The 18766-nt window shown below is 55.2% G+C and overlaps 1 protein-coding gene across 2 annotated transcripts in view; it reads right to left on the bottom strand.

The window, feature by feature from the left end:
* ABTB2 (ankyrin repeat and BTB domain containing 2) overlaps positions 1-18766 on the bottom strand; it is a 182615-nt gene that overhangs the window by 5973 nt on the left and 157876 nt on the right. For both annotated transcript variants that reach the window (XM_018059255.1, XM_018059256.1), the window contains exons 4-14: positions 16114-16266; positions 14653-14818; positions 11748-11837; positions 11079-11180; positions 8767-8863; positions 8374-8509; positions 5137-5366; positions 3554-3732; positions 2917-3022; positions 2695-2797; positions 2079-2169 (exon numbers count right to left, since the gene is read on the bottom strand). In XM_018059255.1, the coding sequence (XP_017914744.1) occupies positions 2079-2169; positions 2695-2797; positions 2917-3022; positions 3554-3732; positions 5137-5366; positions 8374-8509; positions 8767-8863; positions 11079-11180; positions 11748-11837; positions 14653-14818; positions 16114-16266 (1453 nt within the window). The remainder of the gene's footprint in view (positions 1-2078; positions 2170-2694; positions 2798-2916; positions 3023-3553; positions 3733-5136; positions 5367-8373; positions 8510-8766; positions 8864-11078; positions 11181-11747; positions 11838-14652; positions 14819-16113; positions 16267-18766) is intronic.

The raw sequence follows: 18766 nt of genomic DNA, 5'->3' as shown, positions 1-18766 counted from the left end.
CGGGATGGCAGAGCTTTGTTCCCAGAGAACCCACAGGGCCAGACCAGTGGCTAACATGCCCCAGGCCCACGTGTGCCCTGAGGTTAGGCCTGTTGTCTCTGTTTACCCCGTGACAAGCCTGAGAAGTCAAGGGCTGCCCAGCCTCTCCTGCCTCGGGGGTCACCCCAGTTGAGCAGATGCTGCCTCGATGGCAGGGGTCACCCTTGTCACCCCCACCTCCCGCCCAATCCCCGCTGCCCTTCTCAAACCCGCCTCCTGGGTTGGGTCGTGACCCCACCTCACGCTCCAACTCACCTGGACTTTGGGCTTCTTAGCCAAGCAAGCTCCCCTTCCCCAGGGAGTTTGGCTCAAGGGATGAGAAGAGGGGAGGGGAGACACCCTATGCCCGACCCTGGGCCTGACCCTGGGCCTCCTCCAATGCCGCCAAGCCCCCCACTCTCCCCTCATCCACACCCCTCTACCCTGCTGCCTCTACCGGTCGCCATCATCACTCAGCTGGATTTCTCACCAGCCGCTCACCTGCTCCCCTGGCTGCAGTCCTGCCCGTCCTCCCCTCACCCTCCAGAGTGTGCGAGGTCACACAAACTGGACCATTCCACACGCCCTAGATTGAACCCTGGCTCTATCACCTCCCAGCTGTGTGACTTTGAACAAGTTATTGAACTTCCCTGTGCCTGCGACACCTCACGGACCAAGGGGGGAAAACAACATGTGTGCACCTCCTGGACTGTGCTGTGACGCTTAACTGATAAATGCACTTAGAACCATGCCTGGCTAAGTGTCAGCGATGGTGGCGACCTCAGAGCAGCTTCTAACTACCCTTGGGTTAAAGCTCGAGCCCTTCATGTGATGGCTCCTCGGGAGCAGCCTCAGCCTCATTTCTGGATGTTCTCCTGAACGGCTGCCAGGACTTGGCCAGAGAGCATTTCCTGAACAGGCTGTGGTCTCTGGTGGTGGTGGTCTTTGTGTGGATTGCTCTGGCTACCTGGAGCTCCTGATACCTGGCTGACTACCCTGGTCCCCAGGAAATTTCCTCCTTTGCAGCTTCAGTGCCCCTGCCTGCAGCGCCGGCGCCTCCCCCACCACTCCCAGTCACATTCATTCATAATCCTGTCTCCTGGAGGGTCCCTGTCCTGTTTACTGCTGTCTCCATGGTACCCATAAGTAACTAAATGCTAAACAGATGACTGCCAGGAACAAGAGAGAGGGACTAAACCCTTTTAGATGGTGGCTTCTCACGCTTCTGTGAGGCTGTGATCTCTCCCATTAGGTCACAAGCCTGTCCCGGGCAAGGCCAGGTCCTGGGTTCACATACCAGCTGCCTCTTAGCCTCCGTCTCAGCCCCTAAGGGTCACACCTACAGCCTGAAGACCACTTTCTAGAAAGGAGCTCCCCACTGGGGCTCAGCTTAGACCCCAGCCAGTCCCGTCCAGACCTCGCCTGCCACTCCTGGTGGCCAGCCTGCGGAGCTTCCATCACGCAACCTCTGACATTCTCCGAAGCTTAGAGATCGAAAGTCCTGACCTTGATCTCCCACAACCAGGATGGGCTCCCTGTGGCTCTTTCTGCTTAGCCGGCATGGCTAGGGTCTGATGCCGAGGAAGAGAGATGGGCCTACAACGGTACACGCGCACGTCACTCTCCACCCACCTGGGGTCTTGTTAAACTGTGGGGGGTCCTGGCATGGGGCCTGAGGCTCTGCATTCCCAACAAGTGCTCAAGCAAGTTCGTGCACTGGGACCTCACTCAGGACAAGGGCTCACAGGTTACACGTGTGGTGTGCGCCTGTCCTTACATGCCCGTCAGGCTGCCCAGACCCCTCACCCAGTGGTTAGAGCTCAGGGCCCATGAAACAGACTCTGAAGCTGCAAACTCACAACGGAAAGGCTACCTTGGCTGGGAAAAGCCTAGATGCTCCAACCTGACCACTGAGTCAGCAAAACACAGAAGGCATTAGGGATGGAGGGGAAGACTATGACTGACTCATAGCTGACCCCGCCCAGATGGACCAGCCAGGGTCAGGGTCCTGTGGGGGAGGGGCACCCCTGGAAAAGCCCGCAGTGTTGAGGGACACACACCTGGAAAACGTGGTACTTCATGTCGCTGATCTCAATGGTTTTACTGCCATCGCCATCTTGCTCTGATTTATTGGTCATCAGCGTCTTGAACCTGGAGCCAAGGAGATGAGACAAGGAAAGGCTTGAGCATGGCTTTTATTCCATCACTGTGTGGCAAAGGCCCCATCCATCGCCTGACCGGTCACCAGGGGACAGAAGCATTTTAAAAATCACTGCTGTGCTCGCTAAAGAATTCTGGGCAAGTGACGTTTTACATCGTCCTAGGCTGACAGATAGCTGGGCTGAGCCCCGATCTGTCCCAGCTGCCCTCTCGCTTAGTGACCGTAACACCCACGGCTGGAAAACTGACCTTCATGTTAGAACATTCGTGTTTTCTAATCATCAAAAGCAATGGCTTGACCAGAACAATGACCCAGCTCCTCTGGGAGAACTCTGGGTCTCCTCATGACTGTCCCTCTGTCCCCTGTGGGGTGGGTGGTGGGGATTCCCTGCTCTGTGACCACCCTCTGGGGGGCAGAGGCTCTTCTCCAGCCTGCCCATAATCTCATATCTAAATGAAGCTGCCCTCCCCCAACTTCCCGGAGGGGGCAGAGAATTTGTTATCTGGGCTGCCTACCTGTTAGAAGCCGTCACCAGCAGGACTTTATGTGCATAAAACAGCTTTCCTTCCACTAGGAAGGTCACGTCTGACATCTCCTTGTTGTTCAAAAAGTGAGGATCTGTCACGGGGGGAAGGAGAAGGGGATGATGGAGGCGCCTGCCGCCCAGGCACTTGGGAAGGGGAAGGAGCACAGAGATGAGAGGGAGGGGGAGGGGAGAGGAGGTGGGGAGGCCTCACCGAGCCTGGCCGGCAGTGTCTTGCGGAGCTCGGGGATGCGGGGGATGGGGCTGCTGCCGTAGCAGTGCGTGAAGATGGCCGCTAGCTGCTGCGTGACCGAGTCGTTCTGTGGGGGGAGAGGCGGGGAGGGGCGTCAGCTCGACCCTCATCTGGAGGCCGTGTGTTTACAGCTCCAGGTACGCCAGGCCAGCTTCAAAAGTCCAGGCCAGGATCAGCGCAGCACTGCCCTTCATTCCCCGTGGATCTGGTCTGGCGAGGGAGGCCCGGTCTTCCACACCGACTCCCCGGACTGCTTTTTTGGCCAGGCTCTGGCCCAGACAGAACCCTAGCCTCTGCAGTCAGGCGGGTCCGGGCGAGGGCTGGACGTCCACCTGCGGGGTGCCTGTGTCCTTCTGTCCCTGTGAGGGGGGTGTCCCTAAGTCTGTCTGCCCGTGAGGCAGTCTCTGGGTCCGTCCTGTGGTCTGTCTGCCTGTGCGTCAGTCTCCGGGTCCGTCCTGCGGTCTGTCTGCCTGTGTGTCTGTCTCCAGGTCCGTCCTGTGGTCGGTCTGCGTCCTGCGGTCTGTCTGCCTGTGCGTCAGTCTCCGGGTCCGTCCTGTGGTCTGTCTGTGGGCTCTCGGGGCCTCCGGGGCTGTCTCACCTTGCTGGTCTTGAGGATGTCAAACATGAGCGGCAAGCCCTCAGTCACCAGCTCTTCATTGTACTCCTCCTCCTTGATGGAGCTGAAATCCCGCAGGAGGCTCTGCACCACCGAGTACCGAGACTGGGAGAAGGACGTCCTCAGAGCCTCGATCCAGACGTGCAGCTTCCAGGGGACGCCTGGACCGGGAAGGGGAAGGGCAGTCACCCCCCGGGCAGAGCGATCCCCAAAGGGACCACTGAGCCCACCTCATGACAGCCCCCTTTCTGGCAGACCAACGCACCTGATCCCTGCCCAAGTCGGGGCACCCCCTCTCCCCAGCTCAGCACAGCCAGTAAGGAAAGCATTTGTTCACCCTGACAGGCCTCCCTGAGACATAAAAGGGTCTCAAAGTTCCCATCAGATGAGGTGGAGGAATGGCTTCAGGCCAGGTGCAGGGAGCCTGATCTCTGAAAATCCACAGCTCAGCCTGGGAGCCTTTAAGTACAGGCCCAGCACCCACACTGGCCCCACTGGCTTGTTGGGCCCCGGAATTACCTACTGGGGAGGAACCATTATAATTAGGAGAGGTGGCCCCGGAGACTCGAATGCCCGGAGGATATGCAGGGCGCGTGGGGACAAGAGGACCCCATGCCTGTCTAGAAGCCTGAAATGAACCCTGTTCTGTCGCCAAGGGCTTTTCCCAGCGCCTGGCTCCCTGGTGTGTCTGTGCACACGCAGTGTCATGTAATTACTGTTTACCAGCTCCCTGGAGTATGTCACTGGGGCCGCAGAGTAATCCAAAACTACTCTGTAAAGGTCATGACAAAAACTAGCGATGTTTCTGATAATTAGAGATTGCTTCTTACTCCCCAGCCTCACTGTGGATTTAAAAAGGTCTGATGGCATTCCCTGGGGACATGGTGCCAAGGGTAGCATCAGCATTGCTGGTTTACTGACTGTGCAGGAGTGATATTCCCATTTCATAGGGAAGAGCACTGAGGCTGGCCTGCCACCAGAGGGTCGTGTGGCTCCCGCTTCCTTGGCCCAGCGCTGGGTGTTTGTGTGTCGTGGGCCCCCAGGAGAGGAGCGATGCTGTCATCATGCACTGAGCACCCACGGTTAGTGGGCACCGGGCCCTGTGCTGTGTGTGACGACTTCACATTCGCAGGGGAGGAGCACTAGGGAACGTGGCAGGGCTGGGATCTCCCCCAGGTCTGTCTGACCAGCCGCCTGGGAGGAAAGGAGAAGTCTGCAAGCTTGCAGGCCAAGGAGGTGGGGAGGCGGGCTGATGGACTGGAGAGCATCTCACTGACCAGAAATGTGGACTCCTGGTGCTCTAGACACTCCCACATCACCAGGCCTCGACCAGGGAAGCTGGGGGCCCTGAGGGCACAGGGCTGGGTGAGGCTTTTGAGACATGTCCCCACTGAGGACTGTCTGAGGCTCAGGGCACCACCTGTCTTGGTTTGAGAGGGCGGAGGCCCGCCCTGCACTCCACTGCCTCCTGGCCTGTGGGCCTGGCCCTCTCGTGTGTGTGTGTGTGTGTGTGTGTGCGCGCGCGCGCGCGCCTGTGTCTGTGCACGCACACCACGTGGCCTCACCCAGCGCCCTCAGCTCCATGGTGATGTCCACGTAGCCGTGCTCCGCGCTGTAGTACATGGCCTCCTGGAGGGCCTTGGTGCGCGTCCGGCTCAGGCGCATGGGCCCCTCGCTGCCGCTGCCCTGGCTGGACGCATCGCTCTCTTCCACGCCCTCAGCCAGGATCTCCTCCAGGGACAGCACATCTGCTTTGGCCTGCTGTGGCTGAGTCAGGAGCTTCCTCAGGACGTTCCTGTGGGGAAAGGGACAAAGAAGGGTGATGTCTGAGGCTCCCACCATGCATGGTGCCTGCCAAGCTGTCTTTCAGCGTCCTGTGGCCCAGATGGGCCAACTACGGGGCATCTGCGGGCAAAAAGGGCTCATGGTCTTCCCTTCTCAGGCAGGCTGGGCCCCCGGGTGAGTCAGGGAAAGGGGCAGAAGACCTCTCCCTTCTGCCATCCGGGTACTGCTGAGAAGTCATGAGCTCTGGGGCCAAGCAGGCTCTGCCATCCTGTGTGATCTCAGACAGGTTGTCCTACCTCTCTGAGCCCTGATGGCTCTGTCACTGTAGCATGGGGAATCAGTATCGTCCTCTCCCAGTTAATGTGAGGCTCAAGTGACATCACATGCAGAGCCTGATACACAACAATCGTCCTAATAGCAGCTGACTTGCATATTCCCACATTGTTGTTCAGTTGCTCAGTCGTGTCCAACTCTTAGCGACCCCATGGACTGCAGTATGCCAGGCTTCTATGTCCTTACTTCACCATCTCCAGGAGCTTGCTCAAACTCATGCCCATCAAGTTGGTGATGCCATCTAACCATATTGTCCTCTGTTGTCCCCTTCTCCTTCTGACTTCTATCTTTCCCAGCATCAGAGTCTTTATTCCAATGAGTCGGCTCTTTGCATCAGGTGACCAAAGTATTGGGAGCTTCAGTTTTGGCATCAGTCCTTTCAATGAATATTCAGGATTGATTTCCTTTAGGACTGACTGGTTTGATCTCCTTGCAGTCCAAGGGACTCTCAAAAATCTTCTCCAACACCACAGTTCAAAAGCATCAGTTCTTTGGCACTCAGATTTCTTTATAGTCCAACTCTCACATTCATACATGACTACTGGAAAAACCATAGCTTTGACTAGCCGGACCTTTGTTGGCAAAGTAATGCCTCTGCTTTTGAATATGCTGTCTAGGTTGGTCATAACTTTCCTTCCAAGGAGTAAGCGTCTTTTAATTTCATGGCTACAATCACCATCTGCAGTGATTTTGGAGCCCCCCAAAATAAAGTCTGACGCTGTTTCCACTGTTTCCCCATCTATTTGCCATGAAGTGATGGGACCAGATGCCATGATCTTAGTTTTCTCAATGTTGCCCTTTAAGTCAACTTTTTCACTCTCCTCTTTCACTTTCATCAAGAGGCTCTTTAGTTCTTCATTTTCTGCCATAAGGGTGGTGTTATCTGCATATCTGAGGTTATTGATATTTCTCCTGGCAACCTTGATAAAGCTTGTGCTTCCTCCAGCCCAGCGTTTCTCATGATGTACTCTGCATAGAAGTTAAATAAGCAGGGTGACAATATACAGTCTTGACGTACTCCTTTCCCAGTTTTGGAACCAGTCTGTTGTTCCATGTTCAGTTCTAACTGTTGCTTCTTGACCTGCCTACAGATTTCTCAGGAGGCAGGTCAGGTGGTCTGGTATTCCCATCTCTTTAAGAATTTTCCACAGTTTGTTGTGATGCACAGTCAAAGAATTTGGCATAGTCAATAAAGCAGAAGTAGATGATTTTCTGGAACTCTCTTGCTTTTTTGATGATCTAGCGGATGTTGGCAATTTGATCTATGGTCCCTCTGCCTTTTCTAAATCCACCTTGGACATTTGGAAGTTCACGGTTCACATATTGCTGAAGCCTGGCATGGAGAATTTTGAGCATTACTAGCGTGTGAGATGAGTGCAATTGTGCAGTAGCTTGAACATTCTTTGGCATTGGAATGAAAACTGACCTTTTCCAGTCCTATGGCCACTGCAGAGTTTTCCAAATTTGCTGGCATACTGAGTGCAGTACTTTCACAATTTCCAAGGAGCAAGCATGTTTTAATTTCATGGCTGTGGTCACCATCCAAAGTGACTTTGGAGCCCAAGAAAATTAAGTCTTTCACTGTTTCCATTGTTTCCCCATCTATATGCCATAAAGTGATGGGACTGGATGCCATGATCTTAGTTTTTCGAATGCTGAGTTTCAAGCCAGCTTTTTCACCCTCCTCTTCCACCTTCATCAAGAAGCTCTTTAGTTCTTCACTTTCTGCCATGAAAGTGGTATCATCTGCATATCTGAGGTACTTGATGTTTCTCCTGGCAATCCTGATGTTGCCATGTACCAGTGCATTTAACCCTGAGAGAGGAACCTCAGTATTCATGGGTGATGAGTACATCTTGCTCATGTCACACCGAGCGGGATGCAGACTCAGAGGGGGTTCCAAGCCCCAGGCTCTTCTGTCGCATCCTGTGGCCTGGGGCTCCAGATGGCTGTCTCATGGGCAGGCCCCCAGGCCACTTGGGGGTGGAGCCGTCTCCCTGCAGACCTGCCTGCCTCTCCTCAACCCCTTCCCCACCTTGTGATGGAGGCTGGGCTGTGCCACAAAGGGTACTCTTGTTAACTGCTGAGCTGACAGAGCAACAGCGGGATGACCCAGGTCCCTCAAGGGAGTCCCTCTTTGTCTTCTACTCACCTTTTCCCTGCTGCCCTTTGACCCCAGAGTGGCCTAACTCTGGTTAGGTGAGACCAGAGCAGCTGGTCTCACCTCTGCCCTGTCACACCCTCAGGCAGGCCTGGCCCCTAAAAAGCAGGGTCCACCATCTGCTCCTAGAGCAGGATGTGATTTCTAGCAGAGCCACCAGGAGCATCTTCATGGTGGAGCTGAAGTCTGGGTGGAAGCCCCTAGCGCTCCAGGCTGTAGCGGGCAATGGAGAAGTAGCCCGGGCACAGGAAGGGATGGGGTCCTGGGGCAGCCTTGGGTGGCTGCAGGTGGAGGGTCTTATGGGGGAATGAGAGGGCCTGCCCTGGGCACCCACCACCCTGTGTTTCCAGACCTCCACCCTCTGGGCCCACAGGCTGCCTGAAGACTTGTGTCTTCTTTCTGGCTGGTGTGCAGGCAGCTACCCTCTATCCACCCCTTCCCTCCATCTCTGGAAAGATCTCCAGGCCTAGCTCTTCTGCTTCACGCTCCACAGAACACGGGGCAGGAAGCCCCAGGTAGGTACCTGTGGCCATGGGCGGCTGAGTGGCTGAAGCAGTTCATATCCTCGTGGAGGGAGGAGGCCATGCCATTGGCTTCGAGCATGCTGAGGAGGGGATCGGCGCCCCGGCTAAGCAGCAAGCTGACCAGCTCGTAGTTCCCTGAAAGAGATGGGCCAGGAATGCTTCCACCACCCATGTCGCTGCCCCTCTGCTGGGCCTGTCTGAGCACTGAGCACCATAGAAACACTGACGATGGAGTGAGGGGGAGCCCCTGGCGACCTGAAGCAGGGGTTTCAAGGCTTGCCATGGGGGTCTCTGTGTGCGGCTCAGCCAGGCAGGGTGACACTGTGAGGAGGGCCAGGTGGAACTGCAGGGCAGTCAGGGACCCTGGCTGGGCAGGGCAGCGGTGCACCTACCGGCCGCAGAGGCCAGCTGCAGGGGCGTCTCTGCATAGCTGTCTTCGCCGCCGTTCACTGCCGAGCCCTCCACGTGGGCGCCAGCATCCAGGAGCAACTGCCAAGGCACAGGAAGGGCACTTGAGCGTGGAGGGGAGTGTCACCTGGGCCAGGTGCAGGGGAGGCTTCGGGGAGTGGCCTTTAGTTTCCTCCTGGCATGCGACCAAGAGCCAGCTCCCTCAGGCATCCAGAACTGTAGAACTCCTGGTTACCTTCACAGCTTTAAATGCTCAGAACCTTCCCCTCCGCTTTTTGTGGTCTTGAACCAAGCCCCTGAGCTATAGGGACCTCTGAGCTATCTCCCCCTTTCAGTTTCCTACAAACTGGCCGCAGTGAAGAATAGAAGGTAGGTGTGTGCTAACTCGCTTCAGTCATGTCTGATTCTTTGCGACCCTATGGACCATAGCCTGTCAGGCTTCTCTGTCCATGGGATTCTTCAGGCAAGAATACTGGAGTAGGTTGCCACGCCCTCCTCCAGGGGATCTTCCTGACCGAAGGACTGAACCCACATCTTTTATGTCTTCTGCATGGGCAGCCAGGTTCTTTACCACTAGCACCACCGGGGAGCCCAAGAATAGAAGGTAACACCATCCAATCAACCAGGGGAATCTGAGGCTCTTGACACAGCAGAGGTTGTGGGAAAGGCAGAGCCAACAGGGTCAGAGCTGAGTGGGTGAGCTGGGGCAGGTATCTCAACTCCCCAATCCTCCGTCTTCCCCATCTAGAAAATGGGAGAGAGGCCTGTCTTGCAACATTGTTGGGGATTAAGTGAAGAGACATTCAATTCTCCGTAGGGGTTCAGTAACCAATGGCTTCTAGGGCTCTCTTCAAAGAGGTTCCATGAGCTGCCCAAGGCTGGGCAGTGCAGGGCTGGAGCAGAACCTGGCTGTCTGGGACACCAGGTGGCCTCTCCTGGTTCTGGCAAGGGCAGGCCTTGCAAGGGACAGACAGAGCAGGGCTAACAGATGCCAAGCGGTTCCCACTGGGCTGGCTGGCTTTGCCTTGGGCAGGGGTGGTGTCAGCACCATAGGTGACTTCAGTCCATCTCACCTTTCCTGACTGGCTGCTTTGGAGGGAGCCGCCTTTCCAACCCTCCCAGGTTTCCACAGACTGAGCCTCCTCAAGACTGTGCTTGAGCAATTAGGCCAATCCTACCCACCCCTCACCTGGGACCAGGTGTGAAGGGTCCAGGCTGACCTCTCAGTCTCCCCACAGTGTGGGTGTGGGGGTGGCTGTTGGCAGGAGGCTCTTATCAGTCAGACAGCAGCTGCGGCAGCGCTGTCTGAGCCAGAGCACCAAAGCAGCGGAGGAAGACAGAGACCTGCCTGGCAGGGTGAAACTGGGCACCAGTCCAGACAAGCCCAGGGCACAGCCCTGCAGGCCGGTCTGGGCCAGGGTGGAACTCTGCTCAAGGTCTCAGGAGGACAGTCACCGAAAAGCAGGCAGGAAAAAAAAAAAGAAAAGCAGGCAGGATGTGGCAGCCAACCTACTGACCACTGGCTACAGAATCTCTCGTATAGGCCAGGACTGTGTGGACAGCGAACAGGTAGACATGACCCCTGCCCTCGAGGGACCCGCGATCCAGTAGATGGCAAGGGTGTCATGCGGACTCCCAGGAAGGAGTTGCTGGAACCCTGCAGGCCTGAGGAGTGAAGGAGCCTGGGAGCCGAGTGGCAGTGTTGCCATGCCCCGTCCACAGCTTCCATTCCAGGCCTGCCCTGACCCTCAGCCAGCCAAAGCTACCGGGGCCAAGGTGGGCACAGTGTGACTTGGCTGACAGGCGAGCAGTGTCAATCTGAGTCTTCTCTCAGGAACTGAGATGCTGAGAGACTATGGCTGCTAACGGAGAGGGGCAGAACCAGAAGGACCACATGGTATAAGCCATAGAACTCATGAGGAAGTAAGAATAGCTCAGGGTTGGAAGGATGGTTGGAGGAAAGAAACACATCTGTGCAGATCTGAGCACATCTGCACAGATTCCAGATTCCAGCACACCCCGAGACTCACCCACAGATGCAGAGAGGCCAGGCAGGCCTGGTATCATTTGGGCCTGCATCCTTTTCCCTAAAATCTCACATTGGAGCCTGCTCCCATCCTGCTCACTAGAGCCTGCTCCTTGGGGCAAACCAGTTGATCCTCTGTCCTGCTGACCCAGTGAGCTGGCCTTAACCAGTGTTTCTGATCCCACTCGACACATGTGAGGCTGGGGCTGCGCTTGGGGTTCAGCCCATCTGGCAAGCTGGGGGTGCATGGCACACCTGGCAGGAGCTCACCTGGACCACAGAGATATGTCCATGCAGCACAGCAAACGTCAGTGAGGTCCAGTGCCGGCTATCCGGGTGGATGGAGGGGTGCCTGGGAGAGTTGCTTGGAACCTGGGAAAATGCCACAAGGGATCAGTGTTTCCGAGGTGAGTGACATTCCTGGGCAGGCGACATGGGGCCTGAGCTAAGGGGGAGCCCTGCAGGGATGGTGGCCAGGAGTCAACTCAAGTGCTTTCTATATTCGATTGGCAACGTCTGCCTGGAGTACCTTGTGCACAAGGCTCAAAAGGATGTTCAATTAGTGACGTCTGCTCTGGGCAGAGAGATGGCAGAAGGGGGACACTTTATGCCTCAGGAGCAGGTTGAGCAAGAAGTGTCTGGAGATGGTAGGGATGGCTGGGGACTAACTTGACAAAAGGGGAAAGGAGCTACAGGAACAGAATCATGGCCATTCTCTCCAGTGGGCTCCCCTCTGAGCTCTCTTCTCTGGCAGAAAGCCCGAATCTTGAGAAAAAACCGTCTTTGCTAACTATGATCTCTGTGTATCTTATATTTCCAGTTCTCTGAGACATATCTACTCTGTTGTCCAAATCATCACAGCCAGCATGGATGATGAAGACCTTGGGGTGTTCCCTCGCTGGGCTGGGGGCCCGGGGCAGCCCTCTGGGGCGTTCTCACCTGGATGTCCAAGTTGGCTCCAGCATCAATCAACATCTGGACCATGGCTTCATCCCCAGCAGCACAGGCGTACATCAGTGGCGTCATGCCCTATGTGAAGCAAACGCACATGCTAGACTGTCTGCAAACAGAGCATGGGGACACGTGCTCCATAGGTGTCTGCCCTGGGAGCCAGATAGAGGTCTCCTGCTTGACCAGCTGCTCATCTGGGACAACCCTGGGTCTTGTGCTAGACAGGAGGGGCTGGGCCTGCCCCTCCCAGGCTCAGGGGACATATGACACCTGAATGATGAGTAGGGGACATTTCCATGAGCACGACAGGTCATCAGAGGGGCAAAGGGCACAGGCCCTACAGCCAGACTCCAGTACAAAGGCAACCCCTGCTGTAAACTTTGTACAAGTTACTTGTACTCCTCTGTGCCTCAGTTACTTTATCTTTAAAATGGGAATAACAACAGTATCTACCTCACTGGGTTGCTGTGAAGAGTATGAGTTACTATGTATTAAGTGCTTGGCCCAGCTAACTAAGGATGAGCTAACTAATTAAAGTAACACAACACCACCATCACGGCTGCCAAGCTACACTGACACGTCCAAGTCCACCCCAGGCCCTGCACTGGTAAATCACCGTGTGAAGAGCTTTACATGCATCATCTCCTTTCGTGACCATGCCATCCTTATTGGGGAGGCTCTGCTATTATCCCCCTCTCACAGATGAGGAGTGGAGACGGGGACTGACTTGCCCCACAGTCACACAATATGTAAGAGGATGGACTCAGACGGAGCCCAGGCCTGCGTGAGCCGAGAAGCTCTTCTCCCCGAGGCGTCTCACACAGGGTGGAGAGGTTGACGTGAATGTCTCGTGCTGCGAGCAGTTCTGAGCTTTCCTGAAAGCTGAGGCCCAATCCCTACTCGAATTTAGGTGGGCGGTTCACGGAGCCACCCCCTGGCCGGGAATCTCCTCTGTAGCCAGTAACAGCAAAGGCCGCAGTGGAAAGCACTATTCCACAGCTGGATGCTGGCAAGCGTTTGTCTGGAGCCCCGCGATGTTATTTATTAGGTTATTTTTGTGTAGACAGGATCTCCTTACCTCATAAATCCTTGCCTAGCGCCCAGAGATAAAGAAATGGCCTGAGATTAATCATGGCTGAGAGGTCTATCTACCCCACAGATCATTCTACAAACACCGAGGCTGAGGGAACAAACAGGACTGGGGCATTGAGAGAAAAGCCACCGAGTGAAAACCTGACTTTGTTTTATTCCCCTCAGCACAAGCTTGACTTCTTTTTTCTCCACAGGTCTGTATGTGATTCAGACTATAAGCTGTCGACACGTCCTATAAGGAGAAACGACTTTTTTTGCATGTTGGTCCCTCCCCCTAAAGAGGTTAAATCAAGAGACACCGATGAACAGATTTCAGGGATAATCATCCTATCGACACCAACAGACATGGAGGCACCTTCAAGGAGCAAGTACTAGGTGTGATGAAGAAGTCTAGGGGGCAGGCACTGCTGTCCCACAAGTTGGAGGCGAGGAGACAGGCTCAAGGGGTAAAGCAGCTTGATGGGAGGACTAATCTCCAGCCCTGTGAGGCTGGCGGCCATGGGCTTCCCCACCCCGCTGCTGGAGGAGGAAGACATCTCCCCCAGGATGAAAGCCCAGGAGCTCGCATCGACAGAGGCACCCTGGGGAGATGCGACACCCAGCCCGTCACCTCCCGGAGCCCTCCTGCAGCAACTCCCTCAGCTTCGTGGTTTCCCGTCCCAGCACGTGCCTGACTGTCCCACCCCGATGCTCTGGCCCCAGCATCTCCCTTCCCCGGGATGCCTTCGCCCACTCCTCTCTGCTGCATCCACCCCCAACCCTCTCCCTCCAGCATGACTCGGGAAGAATCCTTCCCTGACTGCTCCTGCCTGACTTGCCAAAATCCACTGTGGCTTGGGTTCACCAGGCACCTCATCACAGCCTCTGCCATGTCACCATCTCATCTGAGAGTGCTACGTGACCTCTCAGCTGCCATTTAACTTCCCCCAAGCTTCTGTGTGGACTTCCAAACTACAGTGCCATTACCCCGGGGAAGTTCACGCAACCGCATCAAATAAAAATTGCATCTCCCACAGGTGGGGAAGGGCCTGGGGTTGGCCTGCTTGGGTTCTTCTAATCCCAGCTCTGCTCCTCATTAGTTGTGTGAGCTCTGTACCCCAGTCTCCCTCTCTATAAAATGGGGATGAATCCTACATCACAGGGCTGTGGTCAAGATTAAATGAGTTAATCTGTGCAAAGTGCTTAGAACAGTGCCTGGAACACAGGAAGTGCTGTATAAATGCCAGCTATTCACAGCAAAAACAAAAAAGAAAGCAGGTCAAAAAACTCCAGTCAAAGTCTGCCTCCTCCATTGCCTCCAACACTTCCTGTCCCCTTTTCTGGCTTCATTTAACGCATCAGCACTTTTCACTAACATACTCTGCATTTCATGACTCTGTGTTTCTTAGTATCGGCCTCCTCCTCTAGCATGTTAACTCATGAAGGCAAGGATTTCTACTGGAGCATGGCACACAGGATGCCCTAGTACAAGTCTCAGTGATAATTATCCCTAGCTCACTATCCAGCTGATTTCTCTGGACGTTCTCCCAGCCCTGCACCATCTGGGACAGCCTCCAGCCTTCCAGTGAGGGGAAGCCGAATGCCCGTTACAAACGATTTCCAAGGTGCCTGGGAAGTCTCTTGAGTTGGCCATCTATGTAGGCAGCAGAGTATGATTCGGGAGTAACCCGCTTCTTAGAAACACAGCCGAGTGGGTGGGTCTCAGGTCTGGGACAGAACAGACTGAACCACCGGTTACCGCAGCCGCTCATCACTGCGGACTCTGGTCCTGAGCCTGCCTGGCGGAGCACGTGGAACGCACCTGGTCATCCATGGTGTTCACCCCGTCGGGGCCCAGGGCTTCGATCGCCTGGCTGATGAGGTCGGTCCTTCCGCAGTTGAGCATGCGGAAGCCCAGGTCCTGGTTGAATTTTTCAGTAGCCGCTCGGGCATCCAGCCTCCGGAAGGAACTGAAACAGCATTCGGGTCTGCGCAGAGGAGACCAGGTGTTTAAGCCTGGTTGTTTCTGCTAAGACATGACCTCGCTATGAGAAGTGACACCGCTGTGCTAGGCCGATGTGCGGCATGAGGATGGCGTGGACGGGGAGGACAGGGAATTACCATCTAATCGGCTGTGACTGGCCTTGTCATGCTTGGTGACAGGAAGAGCACACGCTTCAGCTTTCTATAAACATGCTAAAGAAGTGCTCTGAGCTCTTGGGAGCTGTCAATGATCAGAAATGAAATACCCCACAAAATGATCTCTCAGGGGACTTTCTGAGGAGGAAGAAGTTCTGGTTGGGGCTTGGGCCACACACAATACTCGGTTGTGTATTTTTTTTGCACGGAGTAGGCTGTACTCGTTCTCAAGAATGGTCATTGAGGCCAAGTTCCAGTCCTCGATGCCCCATCCTCTCCCCTCCATGCTTCCTGGTGAGGCCCAGAAGCACCAAAGAGGTGGCAGAGAGTGGACCAGACTCCCAGGTGCAGCCAAGCCATCCTACCAAGGACGGCCATGGTCTGCAGAGGGTGTGCCATGGGCTTTCAATAGGTGGCTTTTGCCTGGAGCCTTGATTGGGCCACAGAGTAGAAAACATGTGTCACAGGACAAGGTCATGGCATTTACAATGGAGACAGAGAAGGGGAGGGCAAAGCGAGGCTCTCCCAGGTCAAGGATGGCCAGGGGACCGTCCCTCTGGAACAACTTCAAGAGGCCAGTCCAACACAACAGAGGCACACTGGGAAGGAAACTAAGGACTCAGGCTTGGGGCCACACAGGCCTGGCTTCAAACTGAGCCATGGTCAGCTTGCTAGCTGAGCATCTGTGGGCAAGTTACTGCTCCTCCTGATCCTCAGCTTCTCCATCTGTAAAATGGGCATTAAAGCCCCTTCTTCTCTGAGGTTGTTGAGAAAATGCACATAAAATAGGAGAGCTCAGCACCGGCCTGCACCTAGGAAGTGCTCCAGAAAGTGGTGGCAACCGCAGGGAGGAGGGCCCACTCTGCTGTGTACCCCAACAGCCCCACTGTGAGCGCTCTCTCACCCAGCATGCAAATGGGAGTCTGCTCTGTGCCAAGACCCGTGGCTGTGGAGGACACACTGGAGAGCAGCCCAGGTCCAGAACAGATCAGTTCTAACAGGTGGGCTCACGAAGAGAGCGCCTTAGAGCAGATCCAACGAGAGGGCTGCAGCCCCTGCTTTTGGCCCCCTCCCGATCCAGGAGAGTGAGGGAGCAGCGGGTTTACCCCGGCCCTCCCCACCTCACTCCTGCCCGGTTCCATACTTGAGCTGCCGGGGCTCGCAGTCTAGGCCGGGCAGCAGCAGCCGGGCCGCCTGCCGGATGTCGCCGCTGTCCACGGTGAGGCTGCGGCGGTGCTCCGCGTACGTGATGGCCACACGCATCCACTCCATCAGCGGTGGCAGCAGCATGAAGGGCCTGGGGGGCGGCAGAGAGAGAGAGAGGGTCAGGCCTGGGCAGGCGCCCCCTTGAGCACCCCCTCTCAGGACAGCCATGGAGGCTGGGCCCACCCCCCATAGACCTCTGTGAGGGGAGAGTCATGAGGCGTGGAGGGGACGTGACCTTCCTCCTCAGGGAGACCCCGATCTGTCCCCTTCCACAGGAGCTCTGTCAGGGCTTGGAAGGAATTCCTGTCATGGGCCACGAGCAGAGCCTGAGGGCCTCAGGTGGCCCAAGAGGAACTGGGGACTCTTGCCCCCTCCACAGAATTCAGGCGGGCCCTCCAGGGTGCTCGGGGGCAGAGGAAAGAGTCCCACAGGCCGTGGTGTGCTGCTGAGCCCCTTCATCACCACAGACAACACCCCGAGGCGGTTTCCTTCTTTACTTGTGAGACGAGGTGATCCCCACCTCTCAGGACTACTGGAAGGCCAAGTGAGATGACGCATATCACACTATACATGCATGGCTGACAGCCGCTCCCTCAACTGACCCCTGGGCTGAGGTGGATCTAGTCACTTCCTGTGGCAGGCTGGGCGGCCCCGTGGTGCTCCAGGTCCTCCAGGGAGGGAGCCCCAGGGCCTATGTCACACCATGGCCATGGTGTGAGGCAGCTCGGCGGCCGGGAGAGGCAGCTTAGCAAGGCTTCCGAGCTACAAACTCAGGGGGCACCTGCCGCGGGTGTTTTGTGGGCCACCAGGGGGCGCCATTCACAGGAAGGTGACTACTGCCCCCTGGTGGAGCAATATGGTGGCTCTGCCACTCAGAGCTGGTCCCTGCCCTCCCCACCAAGCTGGACTCCTGTCTGTCTGTCCTCTGCCTGTTCTGGTCTCCAACAGTGAGACCTCAGAATGCTCCACAGCCTAGCAGACCTCACGTTGCAGAGGGGCCCTGATAGCTGGTCTTGGCTTCATGCCTGTAGCCCCCATCCACACCCCCCCAACTTCCTCTGATACCCTGGGCTCCTCATGCGTTAGGTTCCTGCTGTTACCATCTTTTCCTCAGACAGGCAGAGAGGTACTCTGTCCAGGAGGAAGACCTCCATCCTTTCTCCTCAGCTTCTGAGTAAACCACCTGCGGGGAATGTCCTCACGAGACTTCCCTAAGGTTTCCAAAAGCTTAGGTCATCTTCAAAGTTTTCAAAGCTTCTCTCCTTGTGGGCAAAGGATGCCTTTTATTTATTTATTTAATAAGATAATCAGATGGGGTTTGTAAAAGTGGCTCATTTGGAAGTTATTTTGATGTCCTGGTTCTGGCGTTCTGAAAATACACCTAGATTTGAATCATTTCACTGGTGCACTGTGTGGTTCGTCACTCAGTCATGTCCAGCTCTTTGTGACCCCAGGGACTATAGCCAAGCAGGCTCCTCTGTCCATGGGGATTCTCCAGGCAAGAATACTGGCGTGGACTGCCATGCCCTCCTCCAGGGGATCTTCCCAACCCAGCGATCGGACCCAGGTCTCCACATTATGGGCGGATTCCGTCTGAGCCACCAGGGAAGCCCAAAGTGTGTTAACTGTACCAGCTGCTATGATGACAAGGTGGCCAAAGGCTGGGGAAGGCTTGCAGCCCTGGCCTTCAGGGATGCTTAGAACATCACCCCAACTTCCTTTCCAGCCCTGGCTCAAACCTTTCATCAGGACACACCAGACCATCAGGCATTCATGGTTCTCAAGCCCACCCTGGCTGTCCCCATCTCCTCGAAAGAATGAACCAGCTCTCACCTCTGCTCATCCAGATCCTCTTTATCCTTCAAGGACTGGTTCCAATGCCACTTCTTTCTAGAGGCCTTCCCACATCCCTTCTCCAATGAAAATACTCTTCCTTCTCCAAGATCCCTTAGAATTCTATTCGAGAATAAATATGTCTCATGTTCATGACTAGACTATTTCTCTTTAGACAAGAATGATGCCTCTACCATCCCTCTCCAAAGTATACCAGGCATAGGGCCTGGAAACAACAGATCCTCAGTTAAGTTGAATACTGAAAGGATGGCTAAGCATCAGGAATGTGGCAGAATACATCCGAGTTTTCAGTTCTGGACCAAGTCCTCTTTCTGCCCAGGAAAAAAAAAAAAAAAAACATGTACTTTTCAAGGGCACAATGTAGACTAGTTAAGAGTGGGAAGGCAGGACCCTTAATGGGGAGCTTGTAGAATCCAGGAAGGAACCACAATTCATTTGTGAATTACCCTCCTGTTTATAAGATCTTCCTTGGTTGTGAATGCCCATTTGAATCCCCCCCAAATATTTTGGAATTTTACAGTTCTTATACCACAGTGCTGCAAGGTAAGCTTAGAGACATACATCTACATATCAGTCCTGATTCAAGGGGAAGGCTTTATGTAATCTACCAGCACTGGAGACTGAAGGGTAAGCAAAAAGATAGTTCACGGATGTGCCAGCCATTCTTCCCTATTGTGGCCAACAGCCAAGACAAAGAGCCAAGTGTGGCCACAAACGCTCTGAGCAGCATCTCCCAG

The sequence above is a fragment of the Capra hircus genome, chromosome 15 (assembly GCF_001704415.2).
Source record: "Capra hircus breed San Clemente chromosome 15, ASM170441v1, whole genome shotgun sequence".
Classification (NCBI taxonomy): Eukaryota; Metazoa; Chordata; class Mammalia; order Artiodactyla; family Bovidae; genus Capra; species Capra hircus.
This window is presented reverse-complemented; position numbering and strand designations above follow the sequence as displayed.